Source organism: Bombina bombina, chromosome 12 (genome assembly GCF_027579735.1).
Source record: "Bombina bombina isolate aBomBom1 chromosome 12, aBomBom1.pri, whole genome shotgun sequence".
Classification (NCBI taxonomy): Eukaryota; Metazoa; Chordata; class Amphibia; order Anura; family Bombinatoridae; genus Bombina; species Bombina bombina.
The window spans coordinates 117,881,915-117,909,085 of record NC_069510.1 but is presented as its reverse complement, the minus strand read 5'-3'; the positions used below and the strand labels follow the sequence as shown (position 1 = coordinate 117,909,085).

Genomic DNA, 27,171 nt, shown 5'->3' with positions numbered 1-27,171 from the left:
GTTTATTTCAGGCAGAAAAGCACCCACTCTAGAGAGGGAGGGGGGATCATAAAAAGATCTGTCAGTGAGCAGCTGTGTAGAGTCAGTGAAGAGAAATCTAAAAAAAAACTGTTCCGTTGTATGTGTGTGCAGTAATGAAAGGAGAATTTAAGTGTAACAGATTTAATTATTTGAAATGTATTTATCTGAATTTGTGAGGAAATGGCCATCTTTTCAGACTCAGATATATACAAATACATTTTAAAATTGGAGGAAAAATTAAATAAATATATGTTTTTCCCTGAAAAAAAACAAAAAAAAAAAACACAAAGAGAGGGGGAGTGAATCTCTGGTATCGAGATGAAATGAGCTTGTCTGTATAGCTGTACAAGAAACATATGTTGTAATGTTATTTTATAATACCTGTATTTTAAAGTCACCAGCATGTTTTAAGTACAGTATGTGGTATTCATGTGCAGTTTTAGTTTTAAATGATAATTGTGTGGCAAGGTAACGGCTTTGAGAGTGCTTTGAAAGTGCGATGGTGTGTGATTTTTTTTTTTTGTCACGCTCTGGTAAAAATGGAAACTGTTTTTGGAATGATTAATAGGTTGACGTATGTTTGTATTTGTAAGGTCTGTGCACAGAGTTGGTGCACCCAATGACATATAGTTATAAGCTGTAATTGAAAGTTTATTTAAAAGTGCGTACCGTTTTTGTTGCAAGTAAATTAATCTGCAGGGCATGCTACAAATACAGAGGTGAAATTTGTGTGGTAAATCATACAAGCAGCCTAAATTATGGTTAGAAAATATACATATGTAAATTTACGTAATTAATGGTTAGTCCATTAAAGGGGACAGTGTACTGTAAAAATTGTTTTATATTAATGTATTTGTAATGACTTGTGATATAAGCTGAATAGTTTCAAATGTAGGAGAATTTGCATTTGCAAGTTTGTGTATATATAAAAGTAAATTGTAATTGGGTTGAATTGTTTGTCTGTAAAATCAGAACTCAGTGTGTAGGGCAGAGCACTATAAAATTGTCATTTAGTAGCAGCAATAACACTGTATTAGTAGTTTGCAAAATATATATTTTTTGACCTTTCTTTGTATTACTTTTTAAATCTACCATTTAATTAGCAGATTTATTCTTTTGCAGTGTAACTGAATTCTCTCTGTAAATGCAAACTAATTGATAAGGTTGTCTACAATCATTAGTGTTACGATCTGTGAGACTAAAAAAAAAAAAAAAATGAAGACAAACAGAGGAGTGAAAATATTAAAGGGATATAAAATCTGAGATTTTAAGGAAATATTTACAGAGAAGACAGAAGAGGTTTACTTGTAAGCCTAACACTAGTATATTTAACTGTGTCAGCAGTTTCTATTAAAGATAATTTTAATTTGAGTAAAATGTCCCTTTAACTAGCCTGCATCCCACTGTGTGTTTTTATGCTGGTTATCTTGCTTAGGCTATTTAATGAATGTCAGTATACATGTTTATTATAAGTAAGGCCAATGACTCATTGGGAAAATTTAAAGGGGAAATAATCCCTTTATTGCCCATTCCACAGTGTTGCATGCCAACACAGTTGTTTGGTATGCTTTTTGCCTCTGTAGTTGCCTTGTGTCTAGGGGCATTCTTCCAGCTCCCTGGTCACATGACTGTAACTGTTTATGGTCTGTTGTCTTAAATTTAGCATTGTTTTGTGCTGAATCTTAAATGACCCCCTGTGCCCTGAACACAGTGTTATCTATATGGCCCACATGTATTTTGTCTCTCTGTGTTGGAAAGAGATTTAAAAAGCCTGTGATAAGAGGCAGCCCTCAAAGGCTTAGAGATTAGCATATGAGCCCTACTATGTTTAGTTTAAACTAAGAACTACCAAGAAAAAAATTTGATGATAAAAGTAAATTGGAAAGTTGATTAAAATTAAAAGTCCTATCTGAATAATGAAAGTTTAATTTATACTAAAATGTCCCTTTAACAGTGGATTTGCATGGTGCATGGAGCGAGCAGGAGCTATATAGAACTGTGGCTGTATCATTATCATCTAATTATTCCCAAAATTGGATACTTAGGTGTTTGTGTGTTCTTTTGTAAATTTATGGTTAGGGATTTTATTTGTAAATATGCAACTGGAGTTTATTGATCTTCTGAGGTGATTGCATTATTAGTATGATATCATAGAATTGTACATGGTAGAATTTGCAGAACAACGGTATAGATGGTTGTTTGGGAATGGCAGAATTGGTTTTGAATTTCAGGTTAATTTGGTTGTTAAAAGTTTGTGTCGGCTGTTCATGTTTTTGTTTTGTAAAATGGACAATTGGTTTAAGTGTTTTCTAAGAGAATGTTGTGTTTTTATTTTTCGTGAATGCGTGTGGTAAGGTGCTGTATGCATGGAATATTGCATGTGGAGGTGTATTTGATTTTGCTGGCTATTGAGAATTGTATTCTGCATGGCATGAGCGGAGTGGATAATTTGTCTTTTTGTTTTTTGTTATGTTGTGTTTGCATGCCACATGGGATGTTTCATCACGCAAACAAGGGGAAGTATTGATGAGTATTGATGAGTATCTTTATGTGATAGGGGTGATTGTTTTTAGGTAAGAAGGTGAACCTAAAACGTTTTGAATCTTCTCTTACAATGTTATTGCCTAACCACCAGCTGTGCCCTATATTTTTCTATATTTGGTTCTTAACACTATATTTGTATTTGCAGGATGAGATCATGCAGCTGTATCCAGAAATTCAACAACACTAACGGAATTATTTTTGAGTTTTTTCCATATTTAGGTAAAATCTGTACAGATAAACTTCCATAAGTGCACTCTTCAAAAGATTAAAGATTGAAAGCAAGTAAACCTTTAAAGAAAGAAAAAAAAAGAAAATGAAAGACCTTTTGTCAAGCTTGTTTTAACCACCATACTGCAGTAAAAAAGTTACTGAACTATCTTTGGATCCATTCTTTGCTTTGCATGCTGGTACCAGCCCCAGAACTGGACTCTGGGTAATCCATGACTGTCTCCTCTGATGTGTGTCTTCAGGACATAAAGACTATCCTTCTCTGGACTGTGCCTTATCGCTCGATATGGAGGTCCTGTTATGCTGTTACAGGGTCAACCAATTAAATTAGGGGAGTATTGTTTTAACTTGATTCCTTATACTGCTTGTTTTGTATTCTCTTGTAGTTGTTTTATTTTTATTGAACATATTAGGTATAAGAGGTCATATGCTTCATTGGTATTAATGCACATTGTAGTTTATGTGCTTAACATAGTAATTTTTAGATAAATGTAACTGTGAACTGTGCAGTATTGTACCCTATTGAATGGCCCACTGAGTATAAAAATATGTTTCAGAAAAATGCTGCAATATATCATAATATCTTAGACCCTTCACCCTTTAGAACATAAGGAGGACACGTCTAAGCTAGAAGTTTATAGTAAATATACAGAGAAATGTTTGTTTTAGGGAATAGCATAATTATAGTTTATGAAAGTAAATGTATTTTTCCCCTTTTATTAATTAGTATGGTATCTTTTCACTTGCGTAGTATTCATGAAGTATCATTTAAAAGTGTATAGAGAAGTTGTAAATTATTCTTTGAGAAATGTCAATGTATTTAGTTTGTATTGTATATCAACAATGTTTTGTTTGATTTTAAATGACATAGGATGAAAGTGACGTTTATTTGGACATAATTGTGATTGTATTGCGGTGTGTACTCATCCTGTACTGTTTCTGTTTGCTTCCTAGACTCCCTGTGACTCGAGTGTTTGCTTGCCATGGGTATCCACTGGTTGCCTTGTCTACCCCATGAACAAACCATCAGATTTTCCAGTAATCTCCCTGCGGAAGAACCGTGGATAAGCACCCTACTGCAAATGAACTGTTGGAGAACTGTGTTATAGCAAAGTGTCAAGGTGCAGCGCTCTCAAATGGACAAACACTGTTCTTAAAGTGATCAGAGGCCACCTAGAGACAGTTGTGCTGTTGCTATGTCATGCTTTAAAAGGAACTGTTGGACATATTGGGGTGCTAGCAATGCAGGTGGAGAGATAGACGATGCAGCGTTGTTTGGGGGTAGATGGGGGGCTGGTTGGGTCTCTGTGCCGGTGGACCGGTAGTTTTGGGAAGGCTGGAAGATAGATGGAAGGTATTGGAGGGACTGTACCGATATGCTAGTGACAATTAGCCTATACAAAGTATATCATAATATAAGGTTTTACTACTTTTCTATGTCAGTCTATTTTTATGTTATTCTGTTAGAATAAAAGGATGGTATGTTAGGGGTAATATGAACCTGACGGCAGCCATCTTGTTCCCTGCAGCCATCTTGTGATGATTAGCATCCATTTTGTAATGATATAGACTTTTTATTATAGTGGTTTATTATGTAGTAAGAGATATGCTGATGTTAGGGAGACTTGCATAGATATAATAGCCCTGAGAATGACCCTGAAGATGTGCATTGTTATCTCTACAAGATGTCAAACGGCTGTGATTTGTGCTGGGCTAGGAGGCCCAGTTACTGTGTATTCCTGTAGAAATGACTCCCTAACACTCCTTTTATTCCAATTATATTTTCTATGAGGTTTCTTTGTTCTTATAGAAATACCATGTGAAATGATGTAATTATGAATACGTCACTTGTTAAACCTATATGCTGTAACTCTTATTGTAAGAATATTATAATATCTAGGGAGCATATATATACATTGTATCATTTTTATATGTTATGTTTAATTGTAATGTATCTTAATGTATCTTTTCTGTATCCCTTTAATATTCAATTGTAGCTAGACACATAGTGACCTTTATACACACATTTTATATGTACTTTTGAACCATTGGGCTATGTGTGAGAAAACACTGCTGATGTAAGGAATTTTAGTTAGGTCAAAGGTAGCTATACATCAGATTGAAATATTTTGAGATCCTACATTACTCCTTTTTTCCTGTCAGTCATAAATTTACTTAATATCTTCAAGGATATCTGACAAATGTGATGTACAACTTACAGGATGCCAGATGTTTTTCCTCATCGTAGAAATGAGCTAATGACTACAGATTTCAATGTATTCTGAAAGGTATATAAGCTCGCTATCCTGAACAATAAAATTAGAGCTGTTCAACAAACATATTCTTGTGTGTTCTCTGAATGGCTCTCCAAGTACTTGAAAACACTTTGCAGGGTAGATACCAGAGTCCTGAAGCAGAGGAGAACAAGAGGGTCCTGGTCCTAGAGGAGTCTCCTTACAACCATCTTCTTATTGTCAGTGTCTGTTTACGTTATACCTATATCCATCTATACTGGTTTATCATGTTACATCGGGCTTTACCCACAGCCGCTTGGGTAATGTCAGGTTTACCCTGGTAATGCTAGGTTTACCCAATTTATTACTTTACCCTTAACATATACAATATGTACCTATACAGTATCTACCTATACAGTTTATATCTTTTTTTATAGAGTATCTAATTGTCCATACAATATATATATATATATATATATATATATATATATATATATATATATATATATATATATATAGAGAGAGAGAGAGAGAGAGAGAGAGAGGAGAGAGAGTAGCCACCTATACATTAGCTACTCTACCAGGCTCATCTACCTTACACGTCGCTCTTCATCTGCTGCACCTCTCTGCCAATCCCTTCACTGGCTTCCTCTTGGCTCTAGGATTAAACACAAAATTCTCACTCTGACATACAAAGCCCTCAACTGCACTGCTCCCCCCTATATCTCAGACTTTGTCTCCAGATACTCTCCATCCTCCTGTCCCCTTCGCTCTGCTCATGATCTCCTACTCTCCTCCTCTCGTTACCTCATCACACTCCCGTTTACAGGACTTCTCCAGACTGGCTCCCATCTTATGTAACTCTCTGCCTCACTCCACTAGACTCTACCATAGTTTTGAAAACTTCAAGCGCTCCCTAAAGACTCTACTGTTCAGGGATACATACAACCTACACTAACCTTTCTTTATACCAGTTCCTATCCTCCACTGCTATCCCCTGAACCCCCTTAGCATGTAAGCCTAAGAGTCCAGCTGTTTGTAGATCAACTTCTTAAGAGCTGACTACAACAGTGCGACTCTTGGCAGGGCCCTCTACCCATTAGATCCCTATAATTGTTTTGTTGTACTCTGCCTTCGTTTATAGCGCTGCCGAATCTGTTGGTGCTCTACAAATAACCGAATATAATAACCGGTAATAATATATGTATACAGAGTATGTAACTATGCAGTATCTACTTATACAGTGTATATCTTTTTATAGAGACCTTCCAAACAGTATATATCAATACAGTAGCCACCTTTACAGTAGCTAAACATATGTTCAGTGTGAAATTATGCAGTATCTACCTATATAGTGTAAACGATTCTATAGAATATCTCCATACAGAAAATATCACTAAAGTAGCCACCTATACATTATAAATCCCTTTAAAGAGTATGCATCTATGCAGTAGCTACCTATATAGTATCTAATTGTCCATAGAGATTAGCCACACATACAGTGATCTAGCAGTGCATACAGTATTTACCTATACAGCATTTATCTCTTTATAGAGTAACTAAGTATCCTCTCTCTGTCCCTCTCTCAGCTTGCATGGGACATAAACAGAACCGCCTCTGCTACTAGATTGAAAAGAGAAGATGACATAAACTGTAGTAAAGAGGAGACAATATGCAGAAGGTTAGTGCCTGCGGTTGGAAGGAGTATATACAGGGCAGTGTCTGCTAGATGTGATACTGATTGACAACCTGCCCTTGAGGTATGTGCCTTTAGATACTTGCTCATCTCACAAATCTTTATTCCTTTCCATGTGTTAGAAGTGAGGGCATTTTACAACACCAGATAGGTGGGTATTGGGAACTGTACCAGTTTGGTTATATGGAAGTATTTTGCAGTTACACATGGATTCCATACTGAAAGACAGAGAGTGTTACTAGTTGCTCTAGACTCAGCTTAAGTTGTCTCTAGTTACAGCAGTAGTTTTGGTAATGACAAAGGTGGCACCATACCCAACTCCATCATGCCAAGCAGACAAGAGAACCAGTGATGAACAAAGTGTATCTACTGCTCACTGTACTGTCTCCTGTATGCTTTATATCTTCTTATAAGTAATAATAATCATAATATTAATAAAATGACCCCTTACTCTCAGTGATTACAGTGATCTCGTGTGAGATAGCCGTGCCTATGATGTTACTGGCATAGCAGCGATATTTGCCCTGGAAATCCCTCATTGTGTTCCCGTTTGTGTTAGAGATGATTAAAGTCCCAGAATCTTGTGATGTTTTCACTCTGTGGTCATCTGCTGGATTAAACCTTACATCATCCTTGGTCCAGCTGTACCTGCAGGCAGACAAAGATAAGACAAATAAGTCCATGTGATATTGATTGTATGGAAACATGTCAAATCCTGTTTATCTCTGTCATTATCTGAGTCATGCTATATGGTGATCTGTGTCATTATCTAAGTCATGCTAATGCTGATCTGTGTCATGCTATATGGTGATCTCTGTCATTATCTGAGTCATGCTATATGGTGATCTATGTCATTATCTGATCCATGCTAATGCTGATCTGTGTCATTATCTGATCAATGCTAATGCTGATCTGTGTCATGCTATATGGTGATCTATGTCATTATCTGAGTCATGCTATATGGTGATCTGTGTCATTAACTGAGTCATGTTAATGCTGATCGGTGTCATTATCTGATCCATGCTAATGCTGATCTGTGTCATTATCTGATCCATGCTAAGGCTGATCTGTGTCATTATCTGAGTCATGCTATTTCTGATTTGTGTCATTATCTGAGTCATGCTAATGCTGATCTGTGTCATTATCAGAGTCATGCTAATGCTGATCTGTGTCATTATCTGAGTCATGCTAATGCTGATCTGTGTCATTATCTGAGTCATGCTAATGCTGATTTGTGTCATTATCTGAGTAATGCTAATGCTGATATGTGTCATTATCTGAATCATGCTAATGCTGATCTGTGTCATTATCTGATCAATGCTAAGGCTGATCTGTGTCATTATCTGAGTCATGCTATTTCTGATTTGTGTCATTATCTGAGCCATGCTAATGCTGATCTGTGTCATTATCTGAGTCATGCTAATGCTGATCTGTGTCATTATCTGAAGCATAAATGTAACTTCCACATCATATTCACCAAATTCTTTTAAATTGACTTGTGATAAGGGTTATCCCGCAGGTGCTAAGCCCCATTGGTATTTCTATTATCTGAGTCATGCTAATGCTGATCTGTGTCATTATCAGAGTCATGCTAATGCTGATCTGTGTCATTATCTGAGTCATGCTAATGCTGATCTGTGTCATTATCTGAGTCATGCTAATGCTGATTTGTGTCATTATCTGAGTAATGCTAATGCTGATATGTGTCATTATCTGAATCATGCTAATGCTGATCTGTGTCATTATCTGATCAATGCTAAGGCTGATCTGTGTCATTATCTGAGTCATGCTATTTCTGATTTGTGTCATTATCTGAGCCATGCTAATGCTGATCTGTGTCATTATCTGAGTCATGCTAATGCTGATCTGTGTCATTATCTGAAGCATAAATGTAACTTCCACATCATATTCACCAAATTCTTTTACATTGACTTGTGATAAGGGTTATCCCGCAGGTGCTTAGCCCCATTGGTATTTCTATTATCTGAGTCATGCTAATGTTGATCGTTTTCATTATCTGAGTCATGCTAAAGTTGATCATTTTCATTATCTGAGTAATGCTAATAATGGTCTGTGTCGTTATCTGAGTCATGCTAATGCTGATCTGTGTCATTATCTGAGTCATGCTAATGCTGATCTGTGTCATTATCTGAGTCATGCTAATGCTGATCTGTGTCATGCTAATGCTATATGCAGTGATAAAAGAGAATGGAAAGCTCATTAGCGCAGAGGCAGAATTCTTTTTTCACTTTTAACAACTGAGACTTTTTTTTGTGAACATTTTTTAATTTAGGAAATTATACTAAAACACCAGCTCACTTGTAATGTGTTGATTAACTAGTGAATAAAGCATTTTTTAAGTTTTAGAATAGATAGCAGCAGCTGAAAACTGCAGTTTAAGTTTTTAAAATGTCTCTTGAATAAATGTTTCTTTCTCTCATGCAAGTGGCAAGAGTCCATGAGCTAGTGACTTATAGGATATACATTCCTACCTGAAGGGGGCAAAGTTACCCAAACCTAAAAATGCCTATAAATACACCTCCCACCTCACTCATACCCTAGTTTTACAAACTTTGCCTTCGGTGAAAGGCGCTTCTAAGCATTTTGAAGCCCAGTTCCTCTCAAAGTACAATGTTTGTCTGAGGGATGTGAAGGGAGTATTGCCTGATGATGTCATGTTTTCGCCTATGGGAAATCTATTCTAAGGCTCTCTGTAAATTCAGTCGTGGGGATTCATCTGCCACCTACCTTTACAGATCGACATTATACTCCTCTACCATTACCTCTGCTGTTATGTTTCAGTACTGGTTTGGCTGTCTGCTATATGTGGATGGGTGTCTTCAGGTAAGTATATATCTTTTGTTAAGACACTCTCAGCTATGTTTGGCACTTTATATTTTTTAAGTTTTAAATATATATTGCATATATTTGCCATGAGTCAGGTCTATGTTTATTTCCCTTTGCAGTCTAACAGTTTCAGCATGGAAAAATATGTTTGGGAAAAATTTTGTATATTTTTTACTTACCTGAGGTTTCAGCTAGTTGTAACTTTGGTCTGTTTTTTTAATTTTCACGGGCAAATTAGGCTTGCAAAGGCTTGGCGCGAAGGTTGCGTTTGTTGTGACGTGAGTCATTTCAAACGTCTTCGTTGATGCAAATTTTTTTAGCGCAAAGTCGCGCCTGTTATGTAATTTCCTGATATAACCTTGGCACCAAAAGTTTTTTTCTCAGCATTTGCGTCATCTTTGTTGGCGTCATTTTTGGCGCCAAAATTTTGTTGTATTAAGACTCTCCCTCTTTTGTTCTCTGCTTTCATTTGTTACAGAGGGCTATGATATTTGCTTTTGTTTTTCATATAAGATTGTTTTCCCATTCCTCAAACTGCTATTTTGAGGAAATGTGATATTTTGTTTAAATGTTAATTTTTCTTTTTGTTACTTTTTTCAAGATGTCTCAAACTGATGCTGCCTCTGATATTACTGTAGGAACCAAGTTTGCCTGAAAACAAATCTACCAAAGCTAAGTGTGGTATGTTGTAAATTGGCTGATCTTACTTCTTCAGCTCAAGTATGTGGCACTTGTTATGAGAAATTGTTTCATGCTGATAATGTTTCTATAAGTACAAATACATCTAGTGTTTAACCTTCACAGTCTAATGTACATGATATTCCTGTAGATATAAAAGATTATATTGCTGCAGCCATAGAGAAGGCTATGACTGCTATTCCACCTTCAAATAAATGTAAAAGGTCTCTTCCTACTTCAGATAATTCTGATGATGTTTGTATTGACCCACAGCATACTGAAGTATTGTCTGCTGATGAGGACTTCTCTGGCTCAGAGGATCCTACTTCAGACTCTGAAATTGATAAATATTCCTTTCTTTTAAGGTTGAAATATATCAGTTATTTGTTAAAGGAAGTATTGTTTACTTTGGGTATTGAGGAATCTAGTCCTCTTGATAACACGAATAGCAAATGTTTGAATTCTGTTTTTAAAACTTCTGAGGTTACTCCTGAAGTTTTTCCAATTCCAGATGCTATCTCTAATATGATTACTAAGGAATGGTCTAAGCCTGGTACTTCTTTTAATCCTTCTTCTAGGTTTAAAAATTGTATCCTTTACCTGTTTCTAATTTAGAGCTTTGGGAGAAAGTCCCTAAAGTTGATGGCGCTATTTCTACTCTTCCCAACTGTACTACTATTCCTATGGAAGATAGTACTTCTTTTAAAGATCCCTTAGATAGATAGATTTAATCTTATCTTAGGAAGGCATATTTACATACTGGCTATATTCTTAGACCTGCTATTTCAATAGCTGATGTTGCTTCTGCTTCAACTTTTTGGTTGGACAATTTAGCAGAGCAGCTATTGGATCCTGATTTGTCTAACATTGTTGTTTTACTTCAACATGCTAATCATTTCATTTCTGATGCTATATTTGATATCATTAAGATTGATTTTAAATCTATGTCTTGCTATTCTATCTAGAAGAGCTTTATGACTTAAATCATGCAATGCAGATATGGTGTCTAAATCTAGATTACTGTCATTATCTTTTCAAGGTAATAATTTATTTGGTTCTCAATTGGATTCTATTATCTCCACTATCACTGGGGGTAAGGGAGTTTTTCTGCCCCAAGATAAGAAATCTAAGGGTAAATTTAAAGCTCCGAATCATTTTTGTTACTTTCGTCAGTCTAAGGAACAAAAAAAAAAACACTCCTTCCCCTAAGGCCTCTGGTTTCAGTTGGAGACCATCCACAAATTGGAATAAGTCCAAGCCTTATAAGAAACCAAATACAGCCCCTAAGACTGCATGAAGGTGTGGCCCTCAATCAAGTTCAACTGGTGGTGGACAGACTAAAATTATTCCAAGACATTTGGGCAGATTCTGTCCAAAATCAGTGGATTCAGGATATTGTTTCTCAGGGGTATCGAATAGGTTTCAGAATAAGACCTCCCATTGGAAGATTCTTTCTTTCCCATGTTCCAACAAACCCTGAGAAGGCTCAGGCTTTTCTGAAGTGTGTTTCAGACCTAGAGCTTTCAGGGGTGATTGTTCCAGTTCCTCTTCAGGAACAGGGTTTGAGTTTTTATTCAAATCTGTTCATTGTCCCAAAGAAAGAGGATTCATTCAGACCAATTCTGGAGCTGCAAACTTTAAATCGGTTTGTAAGAGTCCCAACTTTCAAGATGGTGACTATAAGGACCATTCTGCATTTTGTTCAGCAATGTCATTTCATGTCCACAATAGACTTACAGGACGCTTATCTTCATGTACCGATTCACCCAGACCCCTATCGGATTCTGAGATTCTCTGTTCTAGACAAGCATTACCAATTTGTCGCTCTTCCATTTGGTCTAGCGACAGCTCTGAGAATCTTTTCAAAGGTTTTCTGTGCCCTTCTATCTGTAATCAGAAAGCAGGGTATTGCGGTGTTTCCTTATTTGGACAATATCTTGGTACTAGCTCAATCTTTTCATTTAGCAGAATCTCACACAAAACAACTTGTGTTGTTTCTTCAAGAACATGGTTAGAGGATCAATTTACAAAAGAGTTTCTTGATTCCTCAGACAAGGGTCACCTTTTTAGATTTCCAGATAGATTAAGTGTCCATGACTCTTTCTTTGACAGAAAAGAGACAAATGAAGTCAGTGTTAGCTTGTCTAAACCTTCAGTCTCTATCATTCCCTTCAGTGGCTATGTGCATGGAAGTTTTAGGTCTCATGATTGCAGAATCGGACGCGATCCCCTTTGCTCAATTTCATATGAGACCTCTTCAGCTTTGCATGTTGCACCAATAGTGCAGGGATTATACTCAGATATCACAGTTGATATACTTAAGTCCCAACATTCAACAATCTCTGTCTTGATGGTTAAACCATCACCTTATTGTTCAAGGGGCCTCCTTTGTTGTTCTTCCTGGACTGTGAGCAAAACAGTTGTGAGTCTTACGGGTTGGGGAGCTATCTGGGGGTCTCTAACAGAACAAAGGGGTTTGGGAACCTCAGGAGGTGAGGTTACCAATCAATATTTTAGAACTCTGTGCTATTTTCAGAACTCTTAAGGCTTGGACTCTATTGAAGAGAGAAATTTATATTCAATTCCAGACAGACAATATCACTAAAGTGGCATATGTCAATCATCAAGGGGGGACTCCCAGTACTTCAGCAATGAACAAAGTATCTCTTATACTTTCTTGGGCGGAATCAAACTCTTGTCAAATTTCTGCAATTCATATCCCAGGAGTAGACAATTTGGAAGCGGATTATCTCAGTCATCAGGACTTTACATCCGGCGAGAGTGGTCTCTCCATCCAGATGTGTTTTTTTCAATTGGTACAGATGGGGGGTCCCCCAGAAATAGATCTGATGGCCTAACGTCTGAACAAGAAGCTTCCAAGATATCTTTTCAGGTCCAAGGATCCTCAGACGGAGATGGTAGATGTTCTAGCAGTTCCTTGGTTTTACCAACCTGCTTACATTTTTTTGCCTCTGGTTCTTCTTCCAAAGGTGATCTCCAGGATCATAATGGAACAATCTTATGTGTTTCTGAAAACTCCAGCTTGGCCTCTCAGGTTTTGGTATGCGAACATTGTCAAGATGTCCAGTTGCCAACCTTGGCCACTTCCTTTAAGGCCAGACCTTCTGTCTCAAGGGCCGTTTTTTCCATCAGGATCTCAAATCTCTAAATTTGATGGCATGGAAATTGAAAGCTTAGTGCTTAGTCATAGAGGTTTTTCTGACTCAGTGATTAGCACTATGATACAGGCTCGTAAGTCTGTTTTCAGGAAAATGTATCATCGGGTTTGGAAAACCTATATTTCTTGGTGTTCCTCTCATAAATATTCTTGGCATTCTTTCAGAATCCCTAGGATTTAACAGTTTCTTCAGGATGGTTTGGATAAGGGTTTGTCTGCAAATACTTTGAAAGGACACATTTCTGCTCTTTCTGTCTTATTTCATAGAAAGATTGCTAAACTTTCTGATATTCACTGCTTTGTTCAGGCTTTGATTCGTATTAAACCTGTTATTAAATCTATTTCTCCTCCTTGGAGTCTCAACTTGGTTTTGGAAATTTTGCAGGCTCCTCCTTTTGAGCCTATGCATTCTTTGGATATTAAATTACTTTCTTGGAAAGTGTTATTTCTTTTGGCTATCTCTTCTGCTAGAAGAGTTTCTGAGTTGTCTGCTCTCTCTTGTGAGTCTCCTTATCTGATTTGCCATCAAGATAAAACTGTTTTGCGGACTTCATTTAAATTTTTGCCTAAAGTTGTGAATTCTAACAACTTCAATAGGGAAATTGTTGTTCCTTCTTTATGTCCTAATCCTAAGAATACTCTTGAAAGGTCTTTACATTCTTTGGATCAGTGACGTGCAGTGAGGTCAGAGGCTGGTGAGGCACTAGATATGATACGCCAGAGAAACACATGTACAGAGGGCCGCAAGCACCCCCAACAGGGCAGGTTTAAATGATAGCTGAACCAGTGCACAGGTGACATAATCAGGTGATGGGTGAGAGCAAGTTAGTAACCACTGAGTTACTGATCAGCTGATTACTTCACCTGTGCACTGATTCAGTTATAATGAAAACCTGGTCTGTTGGGGGTACTTGAGGACCATTGTTGAGAAACACTGCACTAAAGCACCAGCTCATCGGAAATGTATTGATTACCTGGAGAATAAAGCACACATACTCTGCTCACTGACACCCACACACACTCTGCTCACATACACACTCACACAATTCTGTGGCACAGTGACAGTTACTAAGCAATTAGAATGATACACAATCTCTTCTCTACTCACTACTGTATTGTAAAAATAGAAATAATTTACCATACAAGTTTTACACAAAGGACACATTATCAATACTGCCAACACAGCTGCTGCAATATGGTGTTCAAGAAACGCACGTGCACATCCCACTCAGGTATGCTCTTCAACAAAGGATACCAAAAGAATGAAGTACATAATAATAAAAGTAAAATAGAAAGTTTTTTGTGCAATTTCTATCTGAATGATGGAAATTTAATTATGACTTTCATGTTCCTTTCAAAAACTAATTTGATTTGCTGACATGGGGCCGGTAACAGTTGATGCTAATTCTCAAAATATAAATAACTAGAAAAGTCTATTAAAATAGCATGCTCTACCTCAATCATGAAAGTTTAATTTTAAATGTCTCCCTTTGACTATGTGTTTAACCAGTTACTTTAAAGTGGCATTATTTATAAAAACATTTAACTGCAATCATTACATATATTTTTTAAATGACTCATTATCTCTGTTTTATTAATATAAACTTGTATAAAAGCAGCACATATTAAAAACACAATGCAACAACTTTCAATTGATTTGTGAATTACAAGTTAACAGCAGTCTTTAAATAAATAGAGACACAGAGAAAAATAAAAATAGATACTGCATCCTCTGACTGAACAGTCAGATGAAACGGCACTGCTGAGAAACGCGTTGCTGTAATTGTGTTTTTCAATAAAGTGAGCAAAATTGTTTTTAATACCTACTTGCTCCTGTTGATTCCCATTTAAATTTAAATTTACGATACACCTTACTTCCTCACTGAGGATCTAATCTAGTGCATACGATTGCTGTGTTTACACCCAACACTACGCTGGGTATCTGGTATAATAGCACTGCCTTGTCCCATGTGATGGGCCTCTATCTCCCCTGGTTCCTGCGATTGGATATGTGACAGACGCCTGACATTCGTCTTTTCCGTACGAGTCTAACGGGCGACTCCATTGGCCCCGTCACGCTCTGCAAGGCACTCCAGTTGTGCCGCTTCCTCTTGTGTGTGGCGCTTCTCTGTTTCCTCTCTCTAGGAACTTAATATTTTGATGTTTGGGAAACTTTTGCCCCCTCCAGGTAGAAATGTATATCCCATACGTTACTAGCTCATGGACTCTTGCCACTATGAAAGAAATGAATTTATCAGATAAGTTCTTGCATAAATTATGTTTTTGCTTTTGGTCTAACATCACATAATTATAAGGTAATTGTAGTAATAAAACAGGTGCATTGCTCACAAGAACATCTTACATTATGGAGTCACAGCTTTGCAGACTGGGAAATGATAGGGAGCATAGTCAGTTATTTGACTGTTCTCTTCAAACAGCACTTCACTCTGGCTGCACTGTGTTAAGGAAAACTTGCACAGCGCTATTTGAAGAGAACAGCCTGGTGTGGAGCAGCGATGCACAGTGAAAGCGCTAACAGATTCCCACATATGTCCTGTTCTTTCTGCAGATATTCTGTGTTTTCTGCAATGACATCTAAGATCACAGAATGTTATGCCTTGGGGCTCATTAGAAGACCATATTTGTACAGTATAGATTATTACTCTGCTTTTTAAGGTGTATATCATTAGAGATGTATGGAGAGCCGTAATGTTCTGTGCCTTGTTCAAGAAACAAATATACAATAATTAGTGAAATCAATTGATTGACAGTTATTTAATTAGTGATAAATAAATCTTATTGTAAGATTAGAGCACAATGACTGCAATGACAGTTGCAGATGGTGCAATAATTACAAGTTGCATAATGCCGCACAGTGTTTGATGTATCTAGCAGGGATTGTAGTATCCTTAGCTTAGGCTCATGAGCTCACGCATCTGTTTATGTCAGCTTTTTCCAATGCTTCTCTATCAAAATCACATGACTTGATGTATAGTAACATTAGTAGATCCAGGCGGCAGAAGTCTTCATCCAAGCGGGCAGAAGTCCTCCTCGAAGCCGGCAGAAGTCTTCATCCAGACGGCATCTTCTATCTTCATCCATCCGTCGCGGAGCGGGTCCATCTTCAAGACAACCGGCGCGGAGCATCCTCTTCTTATGATGGTTGCTTAAGAATGAAGTTTCCCTTTAAACGACGTCATCCAAGATGGCGTCCCTTTCATTCCAATTGGCTAATAGAATTCTATCAGCCAATAGGATTGAGCTTGCATTCTATTGGCTATTCCAATCAGCCAATGCAAGCTCAATCCTATTGGCTGATTGCAACAGCCAATAGGATTCCCCCCCTTAATTCCTATTGGCTGAAAGAATTCTATCAGCCAATCGTAAGCAACCATCGTAAGAAGAGGATGCTCCGCGCCGGATGTCTTGAAGATGGAAACGCTCCGCACCGGATGGATGAAGATAGAAGATGCCGTCTGGATGAAGATAGAAGATGCCGTCTGGATGAAGATAGACGATGCCGTCTGGATGAAGACTTCTGCCCGCTTGGATGAAGACTTCTGCCGCCTGGATGAGGATGGATGTCCGGTCTTCAAAAACGGAAAGTAGATCGTCGGGGGTAAGTGTTAGTTTTTTTTTAAGGGTTTATTGGGTGGGTTTTATTTTCAGCTTAGGGTTTTGGGCAATGTAAAAGAGTTGAATGCCCTTTTAAGGGCAATGCCCATCCAAATGCCCTTTTCAGGGCAATGGAGAGCTTAGGTTTATTTAGAAAGGGTTTTATTTGGGGGGTTTGGTTGTGTGGGTGGTGGGTTTTACTGTTGGGGGGTTGTATGTATTTTTTTAACAGATTTATTTGGGGCAATGCCCTGCAAAAGGCACTTTTAAGGGCCATTGGAAGTTTAGTGTAGGCTTGGGTTTTTTTTTTATTTTGGGGGGGCTTTTTTATTTTGATAGGGCTATTAGATTAGGAGTAATTCGCTTTAATTTTTGATAATTTCTTTTTTTTATTTTGTGTAATTTAGTGTTTATTTTTTTGTAATTTAGATAATTGTATTTTTTTATTTTAATTTATTTAATTTTATTGTAATGTTAGGTGTTAGTGTAACTCCGGTTAGGTTTTGTTTTACAGGTAAATTTGTATTTATTTTAACTAGGTAGTTAGTAAATAGTTAATAACTATTTAGTAACTAGTCTACCTAGTTAAAATAAATACAAACTTACCTGTGAAATAAAAATAACACCTAAGCTTTCTACAATGTAACTATTAGTTATATTGTAGCTAGCTTAGGGTTTATTTTACAGGTAAGTTTGTATTTAGTTTTAAATAGGAATTATTTAGGTAATAATAGTAGGTTTTATTTAGATTTATTTTAATTATATTTAAGTTAGAGGGTGTTAGGGTTAGGGTTAGGTTTAGGGGTTAATAGGTTTATTATAGCGGCGGAGTGGGCGGACGGCAGATTAGGGGTTAATTATATTTAAATAGTGTTTTTGATGCGGGAGGGGCGGCAGTTTAGGGTTAATAATTTTATTATAGTGACGACGATGTCCGGGAGCGGCAGATTAGGGGTTAATAATTTTATTTTAGTGTTTGCGATGCGGGAGAGCCTCGGTTTAGGGGTTAATAGGTAGTTTATGGGTGTTAGTGTACTTTGTAGCACTTTAGTTATGAGTTTTATCTTACAGCTTTGTAGCATAAAACTCATAACTACTGACTACTTGATGGCGGTACAGATCTTGTCATTTTAGGCTGTACCACTCACTTTTTGGCCTCCCCGCAAAACTCGTAATACCGGCGCTATGAAAGTCCCAGTGAAAAAGGACTTTTTTAAAAGTGCGGTACCGACGTTGCGTGACGGCCAAAAAAGCGTGTGGTACAGCTATTCTTACAAGACTTGTAATAGCAGCGTTAGGGAAAAAGCATCGTTATGGTTCATAACGATGCTTTTTCACTCATAACGCCAGACTCGTAATCTGGCTGTTTATTATCTATATAGCTACACCTACTCATCCACACCTTACTCGCATATCTACCCTTTTTTTATTCTAGGGAAGATTATATCATTTCACTTTGGTACTTTATTTCCACTTTTATTATTGTTTTTCTCTTTCTGGAGAGATTTTTCTCACCCATCTCGCTGACTAGGGTGAAATCTCCAATTAAGGCCGCTAAGCAGAGAGATAAAAGAACTAAAAATTCCACTGAGATTCTGGTGGAGGTTCACCCAGATAAATGTCCCCCTTCAACCACTGAACATGCTGACAGTTTACTATAGGTTAAAAATATTTCTGAGTCACTCTTTATTTTAGACTATTTGAGTCTCTTAAACAGGAGATCCATAATTATATTTCCTCCTTAAGAAATGAAGTTACAGAGTACTCAAGTAGGGTACAGGAAGTAGAAAAGAGAATATGTGACCTAGAAGATGTTTGTGAATCTTACAGGTTAAAAGCAGAAAATAATGGAAAAGAATTACATAAAATTCTGAAGATTTAGAGAATAGAAGCAGAAGAAATAATATCAGAATCATTGGGGTTCCTGAACTTAAAAAATATGAGGACCTTGCTAAATTTGTTTCAAACACACTTCCATCTCTATTAGATGTATCATCTTCTCACCCTCCAATCATTGTGGAGAGGGCACATAGAATAGGAAAGAATTGTAATAATTCAGATGGCACAGTGAAACCTAGACCCATCATAGCTAAGCTACTGACTTTTCAAGACAAGGTCATTTTTCTACAACAATATTGTAAGTTTCAAAAATTACACCTAGAGGAGAGTAAAAAATGTTTTTGCAGGATCTTCCCAATGAAACCCTCAGTAAGAAGAAAGTATTAAACCTCATCTGTGGTAAGATGATAAAGGAAGGTCTCAGAGCATCAGTGATCTACCCGGCTAGACTCAGGGTTATTGAGGAAAATGCAACTCACATTTTTGAGAGCCTTCAGGATGCAGAACATTTTTTAATTTCCAAAAAAGGTAGCTAGTCAATGGTCTACCTTTGATAAACTTTTGGGAAACTTTTTATGGGTTTAGCAAATTAATTTTTGTTAACCTCTTGGAACGCAGGGGGTATCACCTCCCCTATTAAACGCAAGGCTATTATTCATCATCTCAAAAAAATACATACAAATATTGTGTTATGGCAAGAAACTCATTTATCCTTAGAAGAAGCATTAAAGCTAAAGACTTCATGGTTTTCAGAGGTATTTACATCTCCTTCCACGGCTAGGAAGAAGGGGGTAGCTATCTTATTTGCTAACAATTTTAAATACGAAAGTTTTGTATTCTTTTATTGACTTGGAAGGGAGATATATTATTTTGAAAATCAAAACAACTAGTGGTATATATACTCTTTGCAATGTATATGCTCCTATTTATCTAGATCCAATATTCTGGGATTTTTTCAGATCCAATTGTTAAATATTATAGAAGGGCACCTCATTTTGGAAGGAGAGTTCAATATGGCACCTCGATATCCCTTAGACAGGTTAAGACATAACAAAGTTAAGACAAATAGAGACAAATTAGAGAATAAGCAGTTTAAGAAACTTTTCTCTAATCTAGGAGTTGGCGATATTTGGAGAGCACAAAACCCTAATACTCAAGGCTTCACTTGTATGTCTAAAAGGCATAATTCACTATCCAAAATAGATTTATTTTTGGTCAGTAACAGTCTAATAAAAATTGGAATTAAGGTCTTGATTTCCTCCTTCCTCCTCTCAGACCACGCCCCTATCTTACTAAGAATTACATGTAATAATTTTAACTTCTTTTTTTCGTTGCTTCCGTTTTCCTATAAATTTATCTAAAGATTTGAAATTCAAAAATGTCCTTATTAGTAAATGGAAAGATTATCTTTCCTTTAATAAAGACTACTTAGATAGACCTGAGATTTTCTGGCAAACGGCTAAATCAGTACTGACCGGGGATGTTATCTCCTACATGGCTAAGCTAAGAATGTTTTTTTTAAAAAAGAGAGGAGGAAATCACCAAGTAAATTCCTATAATAACTACTTGCTTAACCCATCTAAGCAAAATTGGGATACCTATGCCGAAGCCAAAAATGAATGTGATAATCTTTTCATATTATGCAGATTTATATTCACTTAGAACTGTGAATATAGATAATAGAGATAAATTCTGGGGGGAAATAAAAAATACAGTTATTCCGGTCCAATTTTTATCTAAGATTAACGCCCCAATTTCAGACAAAGAAATTCTGGATACCATTGACGCAATTTCTTTAAACAAAATGCCTGGGCCGGATCTTTTGCCTAACAAATTTTTATAAGATCTTGAAATCAAATATTACCCCTTACCTGAAAAATCTTTATAATAATTATTTCATTAATGAGGACCCTTGCTCGAACACCTTCTCTGCGCCCTGAACCACCCTGATCTTGAAGAGTGGGAAAGACCCACAAGATATGAGTTAATATAGGCCAAGATGGGTGCACAATGCAGGGTAGTGGCTTCAAAGGCTAATAAGATACTAGCACGTATTAAAAGAGGCATTGATTCAAGGGAGGAAAGCATAATTCTGTCACTATATAAAGCCCTGGTAGGACCTCACCTTGAGTATGGAGTGCAGTTCTGGGGAACGATCACAAAAAAAGATTGTAGAACTAGAAAAAATTCAAAAAAGGGCCACAAAGCTAATAAGGGGATTGGAGAATTTAAGCTACGAGAGGCTAACCAAACTGGGTCTGTTTTCTTTAGAAAAAACATAATTTATGCTTACCTGATAAATTCCTTTCTTCTGTAGTGTGATCAGTCCACGGGTCATCATTACTTCTGGGATATTACTCCTCCCCAACAGGAAGTGCAAGAGGATTCACCCAGCAGAGCTGCATATAGCTCCTCCCCTCTACGTCACTCCCAGTCATTCGACCAAGGACCAACGAGAAAGGAAAAGCCAAGGGTGAAGTGGTGACTGGAGTATAAATTAAAAAATATTTACCTGCCTTAAAAACAGGGCGGGCCGTGGACTGATCACACTACAGAAGAAAGGAATTTATCAGGTAAGCATAAATTATGTTTTCTTCTGTTAAGTGTGATCAGTCCACGGGTCATCATTACTTCTGGGATACCAATACCAAAGCAAAAGTACACGGATGACGGGAGGGATAGGCAGGCTCTTTATACAGAAGGAACCACTGCCTGAAGAACCTTTCTCCCAAAAATAGCCTCCGATGAAGCAAAAGTGTCAAATTTGTAAAATTTGGAAAAAGTATGAAGCGAAGACCAAGTTGCAGCCTTGCAAATCTGTTCAACAGAGGCCTCATTCTTGAAGGCCCAAGTGGAAGCCACAGCTCTAGTAGAATGAGCTGTAATTCTTTCAGGAGGCTGCTGTCCAGCAGTCTCATAAGCTAAACGAATTATGCTACGAAGCCAAAAAGAAAGAGAGGTAGCGGAAGCTTTTTGACCTCTCCTCTGCCCAGAGTAAATGACAAACAGAGAAGACGTTTGTCGAAATTCCTTAGTTGCCTGTAAGTAAAATTTTAGAGCACGGACTACATCCAGGTTGTGCAGTAGACGTTCCTTCTTTGAAGAAGGATTTGGGCATAAAGAAGGAACAACAATCTCTTGATTGATATTCCTGTTAGTAACTACCTTAGGTAAGAACCCAGGTTTAGTACGCAGGACTACCTTATCCGAATGAAAAATCAAATAAGGAGAATCACAATGTAAGGCTGATAATTCAGAGACTCTTCGAGCCGAGGAAATAGCCATTAAAAATAGAACTTTCCAAGATAACAACTTTATATCAATGGAATGAAGGGGTTCAAAGGGAACGCCCTGTAAAACATTAAGAACAAGGTTTAAACTCCATGGTGGAGCAACAGTTTTAAACACAGGCTTAATCCTGGCCAAAGCCTGACAAAAAGCCTGGACGTCAGGAACTTCTGACAGACGTTTGTGTAACAGAATGGACAGAGCTGAGATCTGTCCCTTTAAAGAACTAGCAGATAAACCCTTTTCTAAACCTTCTTGTAGAAAAGACAATATCCTAGGAATCCTAACCTTACTCCAAGAGTAACCTTTGGATTCACACCAATATAGGTATTTACGCCATATCTTATGGTAAATCTTTCTGGTAACAGGTTTCCTAGCCTGTATTAAGGTATCAATAACTGACTCAGAAAACCCACGTCTTGATAAAATCAAGCGTTCAATTTCCAAGCAGTCAGCTTCAGAGAAGTTAGATTTTGATGTTTGAAGGGACCCTGTATCAGAAGGTCCTGTTTCAGAGGTAGAGACCAAGGTGGACAGGATGACATGTCCACCAGGTCTGCATACCAAGTCCTGCGTGGCCACGCAGGTGCTATTAGAATCACTGATGCTCTCTCTTGTTTGATTCTGGCAATCAATCGAGGAAGCAACGGGAGGGTGGAAACACGTAAGCCATCCTGAAGTCCCAAGGTGCTGTCAGAGCATCTATCAGGACTGCTCCTGGATCCCTGGATCTGGACCCGTAACGAGGAAGCTTGGCGTTCTGTCGAGACGCCATGAGATCTATCTCTGGTTTGCCCCAACGTCGAAGTATTTGGGCAAAGACCTCCGGATGAAGTTCCCACTCCCCCGGATGAAAAGTCTGACGACTTAAGAAATCCGCCTCCCAGTTCTCCACTCCCGGGATGTGGATTGCTGACAGGTGGCAAGAGTGAGACTCTGCCCAGCGAATTATCTTTGATACTTCCATCATAGCTAGGGAGCTTCTTGTCCCTCCCTGATGGTTGATGTAAGCTACAGTCGTGATGTTGTCCGACTGAAACCTGATGAACCCCCGAGTTGTCAACTGGGGCCAAGCCAGGAGGGCATTGAGAACTGCTCTCAATTCCAGAATGTTTATTGGCAGGAGACTCTCCTCCTGACTCCATTGTCCCTGAGCCTTCAGAGAATTCCAGACGGCAACCCCAACCTAGAAGGCTGGCGTCTGTTGTTACAATTGTCCAGTCTGGTCTGCTGAATGGCATCCCCCTGGACAGATGTGGCCGAGAAAGCCACCATAGAAGAGAATTTCTGGTCTCTTGATCCAGATTCAGAGAAGGGGATAAGTCTGAGTAATCCCCATCCACTGACTTAGCATGCACAGTTGCAGTGGTCTGAGGTGTAAGCGTGCAAAGGGTACTATGTCCATTGCCGCTACCATTAAGCCGATTACCTCCATGCATTGAGCCACTGACGGGTGTTGAATGGAATGAAGGGTGCGGCAAGCACTTTGAAGTCTTGTTAGCCTGTCCTCTGTCAGGTAAATCTTCATTTCTACAGAATCTATAAGAGTCCCCAGGAAGGGAACTCTTGTGAGTGGAACGAGTGAACTTTTCTTTTCGTTCACCTTCCATCCATGTGACCTTAGAAATGCCAGCACTAACTCTGTATGAGACTTGGCAGTTTGAAAGCTTGAAGCTTGTATCAGAATGTCGTCTAGGTATGGAGCTACCGAGATTCCCCGCGGTCTTAGTACCGCCAGAAGAGCACCCAGAACCTTTGTGAAGATTCTTGGAGCTGTAGCCAATCCGAATGGAAGAGCCACAAACTGGTAATGCCTGTCTAGGAAGGCAAAACCTTAGGTACCGATAATGATCTTTGTGAATCGGTATGTGAAGGTAAGCATCTTTTAAATCTACAGTGGTCATGTACTGACCTTCTTGGATCATAGGTAAAATTGTCCGAATAGTCTCCATCTTGAACGATGGAACTCTTAGGAATTTGTTTAGGATCTTTAAGTCCAGGATTGGTCTGAAAGTTCCCTCTTTTTTGGGAACCACAAACAGATATGAGTAAAACCCCTGTCCCTGTTCTGATCGTGGAACTGGATGGATTACTCCCATTAACAAGAGCTCTTGTACGCAGCGTAGAAACGCTTCTTTCTTTGTCTGGATTGTTGACAATCTTGACAGATGAAATCTCTCTCTTGGAGGAGAGTATTTGAAGTCCAGAAGGTATCCCTGAGATATTATCTCTAGCGCCCAGGGATCCTGAACATCTCTTGCCCAAGCCTGGGCGAGGAGAGAAAGTCTGCCCCCCCACTAGATCCGATCCCGGATCGGGGGCCCTCAATTCATGCTGTTTTAGGGGCAGCAGCAGGTTTCCTAGTCTGCTTGCCCTTGTTCCAGGACTGGTTAGGTTTCCAGCCTTGTCTGTAGCGAGCAACAGCTCCTTCCTGTTTTGGTGCAGAGGAAGTTGATGCTGCTCCTGCTTTTAAATTACGAAAGGAACGAAAATTAGACTGTCTAGTCTTGGCTTTGGCTTTGTCCTGAGGCAGGGCATGGCCTTTACCTCCTGTAATGTCAGCGATAATCTCTTTCAACCCGGGCCCGAATAAGGTCTGCCCTTTGAAAGGTATATTAAGCAATTTAGACTTAGAAGTAACATCAGCTGACCAGGATTTTAGCCACAGCGCCCTGCGTGCCTGAATGGCGAATCCTGAATTCTTCGCCGTAAGTTTAGTAAGATGTACTACGGCCTCCGAAATGAATGAATTAGCTAGTTTAAGGACTCTAAGCCTGTCCGTAATGTCGTCCAGAGTAGCTGAACCAATGTTCTCTTCCAGAGACTCAATCCAGAATGCCGCTGCAGCCGTGATCGGCGCAATGCATGCAAGGGGTTGCAATATAAAACCTTGTTGAACAAACATTTTCTTAAGGTAACCCTCTAACTTTTTATCCATTGGATCTGAAAAAGCACAGCTATCCTCCACCGGGATAGTGGTACGCTTAGCTATGGTAGAAACTGCTCCCTCCACCTTAGGGACCGTTTGCCATAAGTCCCTTGTGGTGGCGTCTATTGGAAACATTTTTCTAAATATCGGAGGGGGTGAGAACGGCACACCGGGTCTATCCCACTCCTTAGTAACAATTTCAGTAAGTCTCTTAGGTATAGGAAAAACCTCAGTACTCGGCGGTACCGCAAAATATTTATCCAACCTACACATTTTCTCTGGTATTGCAACTGTGTTACAATCATTCAGAGCCGCTAACACCTCCCCTAGTAATACACGGAGGTTTTCCAGTTTAAATTTAAAATTTGAAATATCTGAATCCAGTCTGTTTGGATCAGAACCGTCACCCACAGAATGAAGTTCTCCGTCCTCATGTTCTGCCACCTGTGACGCAGTGTCTGACATGGCCCTAATATTATCAGCGCACTCTGTTCTCACCCCAGAGTGATCACGCTTACCTCTTAGTTCTGGTAATTTAGCCAAAACCTCAGTCATAACAGTAGCCATATCCTGTAATGTGATTTGTAATGGCCGCCCAGATGTACTCGGCGCTACAATATCACGCACCTCCCTCTGAGCGGGAGATGTAGGTACTGACACGTGAGGCGAGTTAGTCGGCATAACTCTCCCCTCGTTGTTTGGTGAAATTTGTTCAATTTGTACAGATTGATTTTTATTTAAAGTAGCATCAATACAGTTAGTACATACATTTCTATTGGGCTCCACTTTGGCATTGCAACAAATGACACAGGTATCATCCTCTGAATCAGACATGTTTAACACACTAGCAAATAAACTTGCAACTTGGAAATACAATTCAATTAGAATAATATTAAAACGTACTGTGCCTTTAAGAAGCACAGAAGATCTATGACAGTTGAAAATTAATAAATTGAAACAGTTATAGCCTCAATCCTTGTAAACAACACAACTTTAGCAAAGGTTAATCCCATTAGCAAAGATAACAAATTCTGAAAGCAGGAAACAAATTACAGAATAAACGTTTTTTATCTCAGTCAAACTATAATTCTCACAGCTCTGCTGAGAGAAATTACCTCCCTCAAAATAAGTTTTGAAGACCCCTGAGCTCTGTAGAGATGAACCGGATCATGCAGGGAATACAATGAGTTGCTGACTGAAATATTTGATGCATAGTAAAAGCGCCAAAAAACGGCCCCTCCCCCTCACACACAGCAGTGAGGGAGAACAGAAACTGTCAGAAAACAGATTAAGCAACTGCCAAGTGGAAAAATAGTGCCCAAACATTTATTCACTCAGTACCTCAGCAAATGAAAACGATTTTACATTCCAGCAAAAACGTTAAACATAATCTCTAGTTATTAAACAGCTTTATGTATTTCTTACAGTGTAATTCTAGTGAAGTACCATTCCCCAGAATACTGAAGTGTAAAGTATACATACATGACATTATATCGGTATGGCAGGATTTTCTCATCAATTCCATTGTCAGAAAATAAAAACTGCTACATACCTCTATGCAGATTCATCTGCCCGCTGTCCCCTGATCTGAAGTTTACCTCTCCTCAGATGGCCGAGAAACAGCAATATGATCTTAACTACTCCGGCTAAAATCATAACAAAAACTCTGGTAGATTCTTCTTCAAACTCTGCCAGAGAGATAATAACACACTCCGGTGCTATTTTAAAATAACAAACTTTTGATTGACGATATAAAACTAAGTATAATCACCATAGTCCTCTCACACATCCTATCTAGTCGTTGGGTGCAAGAGAATGACTGGGAGTGACGTAGAGGGGAGGAGCTATATGCAGCTCTGCTGGGTGAATCCTCTTGCACTTCCTGTTGGGGAGGAGTAATATCCCAGAAGTAATGATGACCCGTGGACTGATCACACTTAACAGAAGAAAAGGCGCTTGAGAGGTGACATGATTACTTTATATAAATATATTCATGGCCAATATACAGAGATGGCAGAAGCTCTGTTTATTCCAAGAAAATTGTTTGTGACAAGAGATGTATGTGGTTGTAGAG

At 38.4% G+C, this 27,171-nt stretch overlaps 1 protein-coding gene across 2 annotated transcripts in view; it reads right to left on the bottom strand.

The window, feature by feature from the left end:
• The window catches only part of L1CAM (L1 cell adhesion molecule), a 403,835-nt gene that overhangs the window by 148,973 nt on the left and 227,691 nt on the right, over positions 1–27,171 (bottom strand). For both annotated transcript variants that reach the window (XM_053695800.1, XM_053695801.1), the window contains one exon: positions 7,175–7,371. In XM_053695800.1, the coding sequence (XP_053551775.1) occupies positions 7,175–7,371 (197 nt within the window). The remainder of the gene's footprint in view (positions 1–7,174; positions 7,372–27,171) is intronic.